Source organism: Sus scrofa, chromosome 2 (assembly GCF_000003025.6).
Source record: "Sus scrofa isolate TJ Tabasco breed Duroc chromosome 2, Sscrofa11.1, whole genome shotgun sequence".
Taxonomy (NCBI): Eukaryota; Metazoa; Chordata; class Mammalia; order Artiodactyla; family Suidae; genus Sus; species Sus scrofa.
The window spans coordinates 25,696,076-25,709,936 of NC_010444.4; the positions used below are offsets into that span (position 1 = coordinate 25,696,076).

Sequence of the window (13,861 nt, forward strand, 5' to 3'; positions counted from 1 at the left end):
GGTTGAATGGGAGCTGTACCCACAAGCCTACACCAGAGCCTCAACAACGTGGGATCCGAGCCATGTCTTTGATCTACACCACAGCTTGGCAACGCTGGATCCTCAACCCATTGAGCAAGACAAGGGACCAAACCCACGTCTTCATGGATGCTAGTTGGGTTCGTTAACCACTAAGTCACGATGTTTGTTTGTTTGTTTTTTGGTTTTTTTTTTTTTGATGGGTTTAATTTTTTTGAAAGTTTGTAGAAAGTTTAAAGGTTAAAAACACACATGTGAAACTAACATCCAAACTTTAAAAAGGAAAGAAAAAGAAAATTTCTGGCCTTCACGAAATCCTGTTGAGGCCACAGAGTTTTGAACCCAGTGGCTTCAGAACTGACTGGGGCATTAGAGTCTAATTGGCAAAGGTAACGTCTAGTTTCCTGGCTTCCCCTCCTTCATCTGGCTTCTGGGTGTGAGTCTGGCCAGGACCTGTGTCAAGGGGTTTTTCCCCAGCAAGTCCTGTTCGTAGGCAGAGATCTGAGAAACTCCATCACATTGGGGTGTCCCCGAGTGCTTTTCTCTGGATGTCTGGCTTTAATCTGATCTCCTGTGGGGATGCAAAGGGACAGGTCTCTCTCAAGGAGGCATTTCAAGGCCTCTGGGAGTCAGATGTATGTGACTTTGAAGAGCTCTGGAGAAACTTTAAGGAAGTTCCAACGTGTCACCCCATAAAGACACAATATAACCTTTGGAGTGCCAGCCCAGGAAATCTGACCCTTGGCGCAGTCATGGTGGTGACTTGCTTTCTAGTTTGGAGTTGACACTGCCTTGCAAGGTTGGCTTTTTTGGTCTGAAAGGGTGAAAAAGACACATGTAGACTTCTCTGCTTACAAAGGGAGAGAACTGCATTGAAGAAAAGCAGTTGCAGGGTGTGACCAAAATGCCCAGAATGTCTCAGCTACTGGACTCCTCGCCCAGTTTTTGCTGGTGCCTGGAGGTGCTGCCACTAATGAAGCCACTGAGTCACCATCTCAGACACTCCTCTGTCTGGGGGACTGATTGGGAAGGCAGTTGGGAAGGCTTCTGGGGCAGAGGAAGAACATTCCAAGGCCTCGGGGCCAAAGGCAGTGCTCTGTTCATCAAGAGGGCACCTTAGAATCAGAATCGCATCGATTCCTGGGAAGGGGATGCATGCCCGGACTCTTTGAAGTTGAAGGATCATGTTTGGAGGATCACATTTAGGGGTGTTGATCTTGGCCGTCGAGTCCTGAGGCATCTTCCTGGGTCCTCCTCCATTTCCCCTAATGGCCTCGTTCGCTGAACCCAGCTTGGTTTATGGCTCCTCCTTCCCCGCAAGAGTGCTGGCAACAGTGGGGCCAGCATCCTTGGGCAGGGCAGCTGGCTCAAAACCACCAGCTGGGAGGGACCAGCCCTGGGTGGTGCTGACCTGCTGCCTTGCTGCCACCTACTGGTTTTTCTAATGCAGGTGTTTGTGCTTCGGGGGTCTTTTCTTGCCTCTCCTCAGATTTCCTAGTCTTTAGAACATTCCTCTAGAACCAAGTGTCACACACCACCTGTGACTAGAACCTCTATTTTTATCTCGTCACCCATTCATTCATTTATTCATTCAATCACTCCCCCCTCCATGACATATGGAAGGTCCCAGGCTTGGGGTTGAATTGGAGCTGCAGCTGCCAGCCTACACCACACTCATGGCAACACTGCATCCTTAACCCTCTGAGCAAGGCCAGGGATCGAACCTGCATCCTCATGGATACTAGTCGGGTTCTTAACCCGCTGAGTTGCAATGGGAACTCCCTCATTCAATCACTTTTTTAACATACAATAATTGCTTTTCTGCTACATGCCAGAAACCATGCTGAGTGTGGGGAAGACAGAGTCAAGTAAGTCAAGAACTTGCCTTCAAAGGGTTTATATTCTAGTGGGGAAACAGACAGGTACATTGCAATAAATACCTTGAGAGAGGTAAGCACAGGTAAGTACAGGTAAGCTCAGGTAAGCCACAGGAGGAGCATCCAAAAAGCACTCTTGGGAGTCAACAAAGACTTTCTGAGGGAAGTCATACTTGAACTGAGTTTTTTTTTTTGTTTGTTTGTTTATTTATTTTTTGGCCACACCCGTGACATGTGGAAGTTCCTGGGCCAGGGATCGAACCCATGCCACAGTGGTGACCCGAGCCGCAGTGTTGACTACACTGGATCCGTAACCCACCTAAGCCACAAGGGAACTCCTTGAATTGAGTTTGAAGAAGAAATGGAATTTAGACTACAAGGGCTGGGTCGGAAAGCGGGGTGGAGAGGACATTTTAGCCTGAAGCGACTTGGCCTTGGGGCCAAGTTCCCTGTGGCTCAAACCCAGAGTGCATGCCCTATGAATCGCTTCCAGTTTGTTGAAATTATATGACGTGTTCAAATATATCTTCATGTTGTTCTGTGAGCCAGAGGGGGTAGCAGTTCCTTCAGAATTGACATGCGTCTGGGACTGGGCCGGCCAGTGTGTTCCTGGGTCATGGCTCTATCTTTATTTTTAGAAGGGGCTCCCAATTGGGGATGATCAAACACCCCACCCCAGTCTCTCACTCGGGCCTGGAAATGTACTGTTCGTTGGTGTCTTATTTCTGTTTTGGGTGGTGAGTCTTTCTGGAAATGGGCGATTCCACTGGTCAAGGAGTCTCTACTCTGGGGAGGATGTCTCAAAATTCCAGAGGTTTTATACTTGAACCTCTACTCCTGATGCTCTTTGAGAGGTTGTCTAGCCCATTCCACAGTGTGGAAGCTTACAGCACTGGGAACTTCCCAGGCTCCCACCCACTTGGGCCCTTCTGGGACTTTGTTTTTGTCATAAGCGCATGTATCCTTTGTTGCCAAAGTGATTTGCTAAAACTCTGTAGCTCAGCTATCTTCATGGTCATTTTGCATTGCACCATTTTAGGCCTTTAGGAGAAAGAAAGGAAATTAAAATTGAATATTGATTTATAATATTTTTATTTTTTCTGTTGTAGCTAGTTTACAGTGTACAAATACCATATGATATCACTTATATCTAGAATCTAAAACTGAATATCAATTATATGTTAAATACTCTTGGTCCTTTCATAAGTATTATCTTACTGAAGCTCCATAATGACCCCCAGCAAGTTGAATGTTATTGTCCAAGAAAATAAAGGAATGCCTTGTCTCACCCATAGCTAGAAAAGGCAGATTTCCAACTAAGAATCCCATGCCCATGCAGTTATGTAATTGCATTCCACCAAGTTGCCTTCTGATGGCTGCTCCTAGGAGCTGATGTTTTGACTTGTGCTTCTCGGCAAAATGAACTTATTCCTTCACAGTTTTCCTTCCTACTACTTCTTCCTCCTCTCCTACTACCTCTTGTGTGAGGACACCCCAAAGCCCCCGTTGACTCTGTTTGCCATTCGTGTCATTAGCCAGTTTATCATTAGCTAGTCTTGGCCTAGGACGTGATATGGAAAAAGGATTCCTTTCCCTCAGTTTTTCATCCTGAAAGTGTCTGCGAACGCCTCCTGTCCAATTCCACAGAACTTGACTGTGAATGAATCACTCAGTGATTCAGTGGTGAATTTGGCAGCTGGCTGCTCCCAGTGCCAGTTCACCTGTCTGACTGTATTCCCATGGCACTGAGCTGCCCATCTTTAGAAGTCCAGACTCAAGAGTTGGTCAAGCGTGGACAGAAGATGAAGAAGAGGCCTGTGTCTGAACTACGTACTGAATTTGACCCCTGACTCAGCTTTAGCAGCACTGGAGAAACATGCTTTTGTAGCAGAGACAGGAAAGGTAATAGTGGAGGGAAAGATGTAACGAAACGGTGGTTATTGGTGTTGGTTTGTCTCTTGTTTCTAAGTCACCCATCAACGCTAAGCTTAGTCAGTCCTGGGTAGACTAGAATGGAGGCAGCATCCTGGAACTGAAGCCTGTTACTATCCCCCACCTCTCCCCCACCCCAGGAGAATTAGAGAATCACAGACTTTTAGAATGTTAAGAGATCTCTGATCCAACTTTCTTATTTTACAGATTAAGTGTCTGGGACCTAAAAAAGTAAAAACCTGCCAAAATTGGAGTTCCCGTCGTGGCGCAGTGGTTAACGAATCCAACTGGGAACCATGAGGTTGCGGGTTCGGTCCCTGCCCTTGCTCAGTGGGTTAACGGTCCGGCGTTGCCGTGAGCTGTGGTGTAGGTTGCAGACGCGGCTCGGATCCCGAGTTGCTGTGGCTCTGGCGTAGGCCGGTGGCTACTGCTCCGATTGGACCCCTAGCCTGGGAACCTCCATATGCCGTGGGAGCGGCCCAAGAAATAGCAACAACAGCAACAACAAAAGACAAAAAGACAAAAAAAAAAAAAAAAAAAAAAAAAAAAAAAAACCTGCCAAAATTGATCCCTACACCCTATTGGTGTCTTATAGTGAGACGGACGGAGATGTGGAGGCTGTGATCCTGTAGGTTTCATTCCTTCTCGGGATCGATGAGGACACAGGAGCTGTCAGAGAGATCCTGACTTCTTGGTCAGCCAGCATCCCTGACATGGTTAAAGTAGGTCTTACAGGACACAGCAAGGGTGGAGGGGCTGGTGGTTGGAAATTCCCAGCTGTTGCAGAGCTCCAGTGCCTTTCCCTGCTGGGGTGCCGTTCTCTCGGGAGCCAGGGAAATCCCAGCTATGGGGCAGTCACAGCTGTCATCACTGTTTCGTGGCACTCAGAGCTGACACCAGTGGTATTTCCGGCATTCTTTTCCAAACCACCTTGGGGGAAAGCCCCCTCCACAAACCTTGTTTTTGTCCTTGAGGGTCTGACCCTAGGGCAGTTTGTGGACACTGCCTTTTCTGTGCTTCCTGAGGAAGCAGCCAGCAGAGGAGGGCTGGGCGGCTGAGGTCCCTTGGAGACCTCACATCCTCTAGGCAGAAACACACCAGTTGCTTTTAGGTTCCCTGGGGAATGTTCTGCTGTCACTTCATCGAACCAGTGAAGGAAGAAAAAATAATTCGGTGCAGAGAAGGTGACACAGAAGTGTGCAGGCAGGAAATCTGAATCCAGCACTACATCTAATGAGCCTATTTTGAGAGGCTCTTGGCAGAACAAGGGAAAACAAATGCAAATGAAAAGCAGATTCTGAGAATAGTTGAAAACTTAGCCCCAGCCCCATTACATGTTCCCTTTAGAGTCACAGAGGATGTTTTGCACGATAAGCTGAGCTTGTCTTTGAAACAGGACCACGTGGATGCGTGTGAGGAAAAATGGGGTGACGAGTGCAAAATTAACAGCTGTTTAAATAATTCCGTGGAGAGACTAAGGCTGAAGGAAATTATAGGCTCATTGTTCAAGTTTTTAATTATCCAAACATCCGTCCCATCACACAGCCTTAATTTGTTGGGCAATGGGGAGAGGGCTGGCGGAAGTGGCTTGCAGAACCTTCCAGTATTAAGGAATCGTGTTGCTAGATTGTTCATCCAGAAGGCACACAGGAAAAAAATAGTGAACAGTGTGGGGAGGGCATCGGGCTTGATGGATTTGGTATAACCAAGCCACACCTGGGCTCTCAGTCGTCCTTTCTGCTTGGTTCTGCCTACACAGCCACCAGTTGTAGGAAGGAGGTATTAAGAAGGGGATGCGTGTGCTCACTTGAAGTAACGTATTGTCTTTAGCCCGTGCACTTACCCAGATCAAGTCTTGCCCTTTCTGTTTGTTGCCAGGGAGACAAATCTGCAGGCTGTTGGGACCTCAGGCCTTCCTCCTGTGGCCAACTTGCATTTCCCTGGTATCCCTTTATTTGCTGGGAGCTGGGACAGTCATTGAAACTCCGCCTTATTCCTAATGGTCATGGGACCCAGCATTCCTGCCTTGACATTCATTTGAATTGGTGCCTGTGCTAAAAAACCAACACGTGGCCATCAGGACTTGCATCTGGTGAGCGTCAGGCTCTAGTTTGGACAAATGGATTTCGGACTGTGTATATTCTGTTTATTTGCTGAGCTCTGGACAAATTGCCTGCTTCATTTAGGAGACCCCCTCATTCCTCTAGGTTTCTGTTCAAATGTCCCCTGATCACAGAAGCTCTCTTTTCCTCCCTGACCATTTGATGCAGAATAGTTCTGCCTTCTTCCTGTATCACCCTCTTCCTAGCATGTACTCCACTTGAAATGTATTTATTCATTTATTTGTTCTCCCGTTAAAATATATATCTCATGAGCAAGGGTTTTATCTATTTTGTCTCTTGTGATGTTTCAGTACTTAGATCAGCATGGGGCCTGTCACAGACGCCCAGTAGGAATTTGTGGAATGGTATGAGGGTTGCCAGGTGGTATGCTAGGTGGTATGCTGCCAGTCTACTCTAGAAGGGCCTCCTTCCCAGGAGGAAGCACAGTGCCCTTTGTAGCTACTTTCTGATTCTTAATTTCTTTGAGCAAACATTTATCAAGCACTTGATACCAGGTCACAATCCTACTCTCAGGGTTCGAAGACTGGTGGAGGATGCAGACATTTAAATTAAATTCATCCTTTAAGATCCAACTCTGGGGAGTTCCCGTGGTGGCTCAGTGGAAATGAATCTGACTAGTATCCAGGAGGACGCAGGTCTGATCCCTGGCGTCGCTCAGTGGGTTAAGGGTCCGGTGTTGCTGTAAGCTGTGGTGTAGGTCGCCGATGTGGCTTGGATCTGGTGTTGCCATGGCTGTGGGGTAGGACAGGAGTTAACAGCTCTGATTCGACCTCTGGTGCCTGGGAACCTCCATATGCCATGCATGCGGCCCTAACAAGACCAAATAAATAAATAAAGATCCAACTCTATTATCAGCCTCTCCCAAGAGACTGTCTTGAACTCTCTTCCCCAAAGCTGGATGAGGCATCATCCTTACTGTGTCCCAAAGCATCTGTACCTTATCACAGCCTGTATGTAAAGCAGACAAGTACCAGACAGTGTGCTTTCTGTTTCCCCTTCAGAGCTCCTTAAGAGCAAGGATTATACCTTACTCATTACTGACTAGAGTGTCAGACCCACAGAGTACTCAGAAAATACCAGCCACCCTTGTCGTTGCCAGTGTTACTATGTGCATTCAGTAACCAGTCTTTACATAGCTGTGCGAGTGTGTGGTCTTATTTTAAAAACTCTCTCTGTTCTACGTAAAACTTTAGGAAAAAAATTAAAAAGGAGTACCCACTGTGGTACAGTGGGTCACAAAGCCGACTGCAGCAGCTCTGGTCACTGTGCAGGTGCAGGTTTGATCCCTGGCCCAGTGCCGAGGATGAAAGGATTCAGTGTCCGCCTAGGTCCCTGGCCTGGGAACTTCTCTGTGCTTTGGGTGTGGCTGTAAAATAAGCAAACAAACCAAACCAAACCAAAACAAAACGTCTGTCTGTCCTTCGAGGGATGCAATGTGTATTACGTGGTGAATATAATGAACACTGCTATACGTTATATATGAAAGTTAAAAGAGTAAGTCTTCATCACAGGAAAAACATTTGTTCTGGTTCTTTAATTTTGTGCATATATGAGATGGTGGATGTTACTACACTTATTGTGATAATCACTTCATGTGGTATGTAAATCAAATCACTATGCCATATACCTTCAACTTATACAGTGCTGTGTGTCAATTACATCTCAGTAACACTGGAAGGAAAAAACCCCAGAACTGTAGGAAGGAATAAAGATCACTGGAAATGATAAATAGAAACCAGAACAAAACTACATCCATTCCTCTGAAGCTAAATATAAGGCTGAGAAGCTACTCTGTGTGATGCTTTACAATAGTATTTAATGTTATGTTGTATGTTATTGTCTGTTTCAGGCTCTTTTGTGGTCCGGGGGATACAGTGATCACTTAGACTGGTCTAGAATCTTTACACAGTGTTCTTAGGGGACTCTCTGTATCCCCAGAGGCAAGCTGAGGCCCTGATGTACTTTAACAATGATTTTTTATGCACAGATGTTACGAACTCCTCTGAGCCTGGAGCATGGCTTTAATTCCAAGAGGGCAAGTCCAAGACATTCTCTCAATAAATACTTGCGGGTTCATGACATTTTGGTGTTGCCACTTTGATGTGGTTGTTTTGATTCAGGGCTTCAGAGACATTTTGTAATGGCTTAAAAAACAAACCATTAAACATACAGCGATCTTATGCAGCTAAGAAGTGTGGCCAGCAGGCATCCAACCACATTGCTGGATGGGGCCTGTACGTTAGCTTAGCGTGTGTGTGTTTTCACTTGGGCATGGCTGACTTGATGCCTGACGCTTTCATTACATCATATAGGTCTTGCCAGAATGTCTGCTTTAAATACTTGTTAGTCTCCCTGAAATACCCACCACGTGCCTGATTCTCACGTCAATGGCAGGAGGGCTTCAAATGAAGCAGAAGGCAGGGGATTACCATCTCAAGGGGAGCCTAGAGTTTTTGCCAAGGGCTGGCTAACGAATGCATTCACTATTTCAGAACACGACCTCCATTCTTTGCTGGCAGTTTCCTGGTTTAAAGCCTCAGATTACTGGCTGGAGAAATGTTTAAAAATGTAAAAAGATTCTCATGCAAGCATAGAAATAGGGTCTATCCATGTTAAAAAAAAAGATTGTTTTGATCATTTTCCCATGCTGTGTTATAAAAAGAACATTTCTGTCTGTTTCGCTTGGTGGTGAGAGGAAGTAGTATTTGCTGCTACTGATCAGAAGATCAGAAAGACATCATCTGCTTGCTGTGAGCTTCATGCCTTATTTTCTTTCTTTCTTTCTTTCTTTTTTTTTTTTTTTTTTTTGGCTGCCTCATGGCATATGGAGTTCCTGGGCCGGGTATGAGATCAGCCACAGTTGCAACCTATGCCACAATTGTAGCAATGACGGATCCTTAACCCACTGTGTTGGGCCAGGGATCGGACCTGCATCCTGGTGCTGCAGACACACTCCAGGTCCTGTTTCACTACAGGGGGAACGCCCTTATTTTCTTTTTTTAGATGATGTGAATGGTCATTAACACAGACATATGCCAGATGGTCAGAGGTTGCCCCTAAACTAAGTAGATGAGTGGAACGTAGACCACTAAGGGGAGACAAAGAAGCTTGGATTTTGACTCATGTTTTTATCTGGATATTCTACCCGGCCATGCCACATTACTCCCAATTTTAAAACCACTATGAAGCAAGTATATTAAAAAGTAAGTAGCTGTATTGGGTCCCCGGTCTTGATTCTGAGACTCTGGAAGCTAAGCTTGGTGTCTTGTTGGAATGATGGTGTAACTGGGTAGGTCCCCTAAGTTTAATGTCATTCTTGTCATGAACTTGATGAGTATTGTGTTTCTATGTTCCCTGGAGAAAGGAACCAGCTGTGTCAGGTGTGCGCATGGCCCTTAACATACGTTAGGCTATTTACCTTCTACAAGGTGGGCATTGAGTGTTTCTTTCCACACACCTCACAGCTGCCAAAGTGATGGAGTCATGGTTTATATCCCAGCCTCTCTGATTCCACAAACCCACGCTCTTTCCATTAGAACTGGTGATTCCAAACCCCTGGTCTGCAGACTGGTGTTGGTTCCAAAGGAAGGTCTCTCCAGTCTGTGCTGAGACTGTCTGGGTATGGCTGACACCTGCCTATCCTGGAAGGCATTGTCGTGATTCAGAGACTGTGACTTGTCTTTCAAGGTGTTACAGACTTTTTTCCATTGGTTTGCCACGTGCTAGTGATTGTAAGGGCAGCTAACAAAAATGTCCTAAGATGTCAAAGTGAAAACTTGGCTTCCCTATGTCGATCCTGAAACTTAACTTTGGAATCTTATTGTCCTGGGAAATGGCGAAGCTGGTTATCCTGGCAGGGGCTCCATTGGCTGAGATTTAGCATAGCCTGGGTCCACATGGAGTTTATCAGGAAGAGGACTGGGGTGCATCGATGGATGAAGGCGATCACAGGCTTCCTAAAGCCACACTTCATTGACACTGAGTAGCATGACTCTTGGGCAGCTTATAGGATAATACAGTGACCTTTTTTTGGCTTCACCTGTGGTGGAAGTTCCCAGGCCAAGAATCAAAGCCTCCACACAGCAGTAGTCCGAGCCGCTGCAGTGACAACGCTGGATCCTTAACCAGCTGTGCCAAAGGAGAACTCTAATACGAGTCACTTTTTAAAATCACAACAGGGAGTTCCCACTGTGGCTCAGTGGGTTATGAACCCAACCAGTAGCCATGAGAATGTGGGTTTGATCCCTGGCTTCGCTCAGTGGGTTAAGGATCTGCCATTGCCGTGAGCCGTGATGTAGGTCGCAGATGCGACTTGGATCCTGAGTTGCTGTGGCTGTGGCTGTGGTCAGCAGCTGCAGCTCCAATTTGACCCCTAGCCTGGGAACTTGCACATGCTGCAGGTGTGGCCCTAAAGAAAAAAAAAAACAAAAAAAAACAGTGGACTGAATTTTTTTAAAAACTAGATAAGCCATCTTTTGGATAAAAAAAAAAAAAAAGGTAAAACTTGAACTCCCAGCATCTATGACTCTTTTCTGCATCTAGGATGGAGAAGGCTTAAACTCAGAGGCATTTTTATTTAGCAAGATTTAGGCTAGGGCTCTTCTGACCCTAGATTATCCAACAGTCATCTTTTTTGCTGTGGATACAAGAATGAAAGTTCTTAGGTTTTGGAGCCAGGCATACCTGGGTTTGACTCTCCATTCCTTTTAGCCTCATGAACCAGGGCAAGTTACTTCCTGTTAAACGGGGCAGGGATACCACAGTGGGCAACTCTTGGAGAAAAATCTTCCTCTGCCCGTGGGGTGCCTTTTCTGTGATGCTTCAAGATAATAAGGATAAGAACACCTGGCATGTTGGCGTTCAGTGTGTCCTAGTGTCCTGCTTGTAGGTGAACAGAAATTCAGGGTACCCTGCATTGCTCTGGCTTTTGTTTTCCTGTCAATGGTCCCAGATTCCCAGCTACGCCTGGGGAAGGCCGTTTCCCCTCTTACGACCTGAGCCCCTCCAACTGCAGTGGGGAGGTGCCCAGCAGACTCTAACCACTGCCTTCCCTTCTGTTTTAGTGCCAACAACATGCCCAAGCAGGTGGAAGTACGGATGCACGACAGCCACCTCAGTTCAGAGGAGCCCAAGCCCCGGCACCTGGGGCTGCGCTTGTGCGACAAACTGGGGAAGAATCTCCTGCTGACGTTGACCGTGTTCGGTAGGTGGTAGGGGCTGCCCCACCCAACCCTCCTCCCTGGATCTCTCCTGCCTCCGCGAAGAAGCTGGTTCTGCCAGCCAGCTCTCCTGCTGGAAAGCAAGCCACCTGCTCTGCCCCGCTGCCTTAGTGATCTAATCCTCCTACTTACCTGTCCTAGCTGTGTTCTGCCTTAGGACTCTAGCGGGTCTCAGATTTCAGTTTGCATGCACATCCCCGGGGGTACGTTAGCATACAGATTCCCAGGCTCTTCCCAGAGAGACTTTGCTTTGGGCCATTTGGCGTGAGACCCTGGAATCTGCATCTTAACAAACCTTCTAGGTGATTCCAAAGCAGAGGGTCATTTAGAGAAGCACCTGCATCCTGAGAAAGGCATCAGTTGCCAAAAACCCTACTAAGAGGGCTCCCAAGGTCTCACCTTCTCCAGGCACTTCATTAACTTAGATTCATTAGCACAATAACTAACGAGGTCGGAGTGGAAGACGCTCAGCCTGAAGCCTGATCTACTCCAGCTCCACCTTGAAAGACTTGCTTCCCTGCTTCAGGCCTCACCTGAGCTCTGGGTGTCCTGTTCACTACGAGAAACTACATTTTTCCCCATTCTCAGGAAACCCTGGTTGAAAACCCAAGTTTCTTGTAGTAACAATCAGATCATTTCCTTTTTCAGTCTTCTCCTTGTTCTTCAACTCTTCTGAGGCTACACACAGAGGTAATCTCCCCACCCTTCCACCCACCCACCCACACACACCCCCACACACACCACTTCTTACTTGGCTTCTCCTTCAAGTCAGTCATCATGGGTGTCAGTGGACTAGAGTTAGGACTGGGAATTTGCCCCAGCTCAGTTCACTTAATAAGAAGAAAATCACAAGCATGGTAGGGTTTTCCAAAAGTTACTTTCCACAGAAGCAAATTTCACTCGTCATAGGTTTTAAAGAAGGCTGTTTTTCACCCGCGGAAGGAAAAAAGATCAGACTTTAGGCCACATTTCTCCCTTTGTATCTCCAGAGTTGACACCATAGCCACATACCTAGGACCTCCCTCTGTCCCTTCCTTATACCAGTCACCCTATGACCCCATCTGTGGTTCCTAGAGGTGGATTATGTTGGCCACCAGTTTGGAGAGATCCAGGTTTTTCTTGTGGGCTCCCAAAGTACAAAAGGTGAAAGGCTCTTGCTAGAATCTCTGCCCAAATTGTTTCCTCGCAAAGTATATATTTTTAGACACCTTCCTTGATCTCTTCTAAGGTCGGCAAGTCTAGAGATTATGTACAAGGACACACAAGTCAAAGACAAAACTTCTTGAGGATGAGCCGGGGGAAATTATTGGTAGTCAATAGAAGAAAAAAGAAAACTCACCCCAGCTGGATCACTTAAATGTTCCTTTTATCTGGTATTCAGTTTAAAAAGGGAAGAAATAGGAGTTCCCATTGTGGCTCAGTGGTTAACAAATCCAACTAGGAACCATGAGGTTGCGGGTTCGATCCCTGGCCTTGCTCAGTGGGTTAAGGATCCGGCGTTGCCATGAGCAGTGGTGTAGGTCACAAACGCAGCTTGGATCCCGCATTGCTGTGGCTGTGGTGTAGGCCAGTGGCTGCAGCTCCAATTCAACCCCTAGCCTGAGAACCTCCATATGCCACAGGAGCGGCCCAAGAAATGGCAGAAAGACCAAAAAAAAAAAAAAAAAGGAAGAAATACATTAAAAACCTTGCCACACAGCCGGCCTGGGCTGTGAGGAGAAGTGATATCTGCCACTGTGGATTATTTCTACTGACAACTTATGACTCTGGAAGTGGATCATATTCTAGGCAAGTCACCAGGTTATATTTTCCCCAAAGCCTTGAGAAAGCTCTCTTTGGCTCTTCCAATGCTGCTTTTTAGAACAGTAAAGGAAGTAAAAAAATTTTTCTTATGAGTCATCAAAATCAACTTCACTTGTCTAGTGGTATTTTTGTTATGTGTTAGTCATCATCTGATAATGGAGAAGTATAAGAAAGGTCAGTGTCACTAAACTAAGTCCCTAGAGCTATGCATTTGATGAGGGCAGAAAAATAAATTCAGATTTTTTCCCCCTTGTTTATAGGTGTCATCCTGGGGGCAGTATGTGGAGGATTTCTTCGCTTGGCATCTCCTATCCACCCTGATGTGGTTATGTTAATAGCCTTCCCAGGGGATATACTCATGAGGATGCTAAAAATGCTTATCCTCCCTTTAATCATCTCCAGTTTAATCACAGGTAAGATCACCTCTCAAGCGCTTGGCCACAGTGGGTCATACTCCTGCTCCAGCTTTTGAATTGACCAGAGAATCTCAGTTTGGTTGAATGAATGAATGTGATCATCTATGTCATTTCACTGCAGAACCTTAGTTTTCCTGTCCCTAAAACTGGATAATCAACCCTCAAACAATAGTTTGCCATCTATTCATCAGTCCATCTGTTTGTCAGGCAACAAAAGATGAAAAGGAAATGGCCACGTGTTAAAAGTGATCATATCTGTAGGGATCATAATTTTTAAAAGTGTAGTTTTTTCTCATTTTCTTAATTGTATTTTGTTCAGAAACTGACAAATGAAGAAGTAAAAAAGGAAACTGTCTCAGAGTTCCTGCTTTGGCACAGTGGGTTAAGAATCCTACTGCAGTGGCTTAGGTCACTGCAGAGATACGGGTTCAATCCCCGCCCTGGCACAGTGGGTTAAATGATCAGGCATTGCT

The 13,861-nt window shown here is 46.1% G+C and overlaps 1 protein-coding gene across 6 annotated transcripts in view; it reads left to right on the forward strand.

Moving 5' to 3' along the window:
• The window catches only part of SLC1A2 (solute carrier family 1 member 2), a 167,949-nt gene that overhangs the window by 92,184 nt on the left and 61,904 nt on the right, over window positions 1–13,861 (forward strand). For all 6 annotated transcript variants that reach the window (XM_003480708.4, XM_021085278.1, XM_005660995.3 and 3 more), the window contains exons 2-3: window positions 11,014–11,153; window positions 13,233–13,385. In XM_003480708.4, coding sequence (XP_003480756.2) covers window positions 11,014–11,153; window positions 13,233–13,385 — 293 coding nt within the window. The remainder of the gene's footprint in view (window positions 1–11,013; window positions 11,154–13,232; window positions 13,386–13,861) is intronic.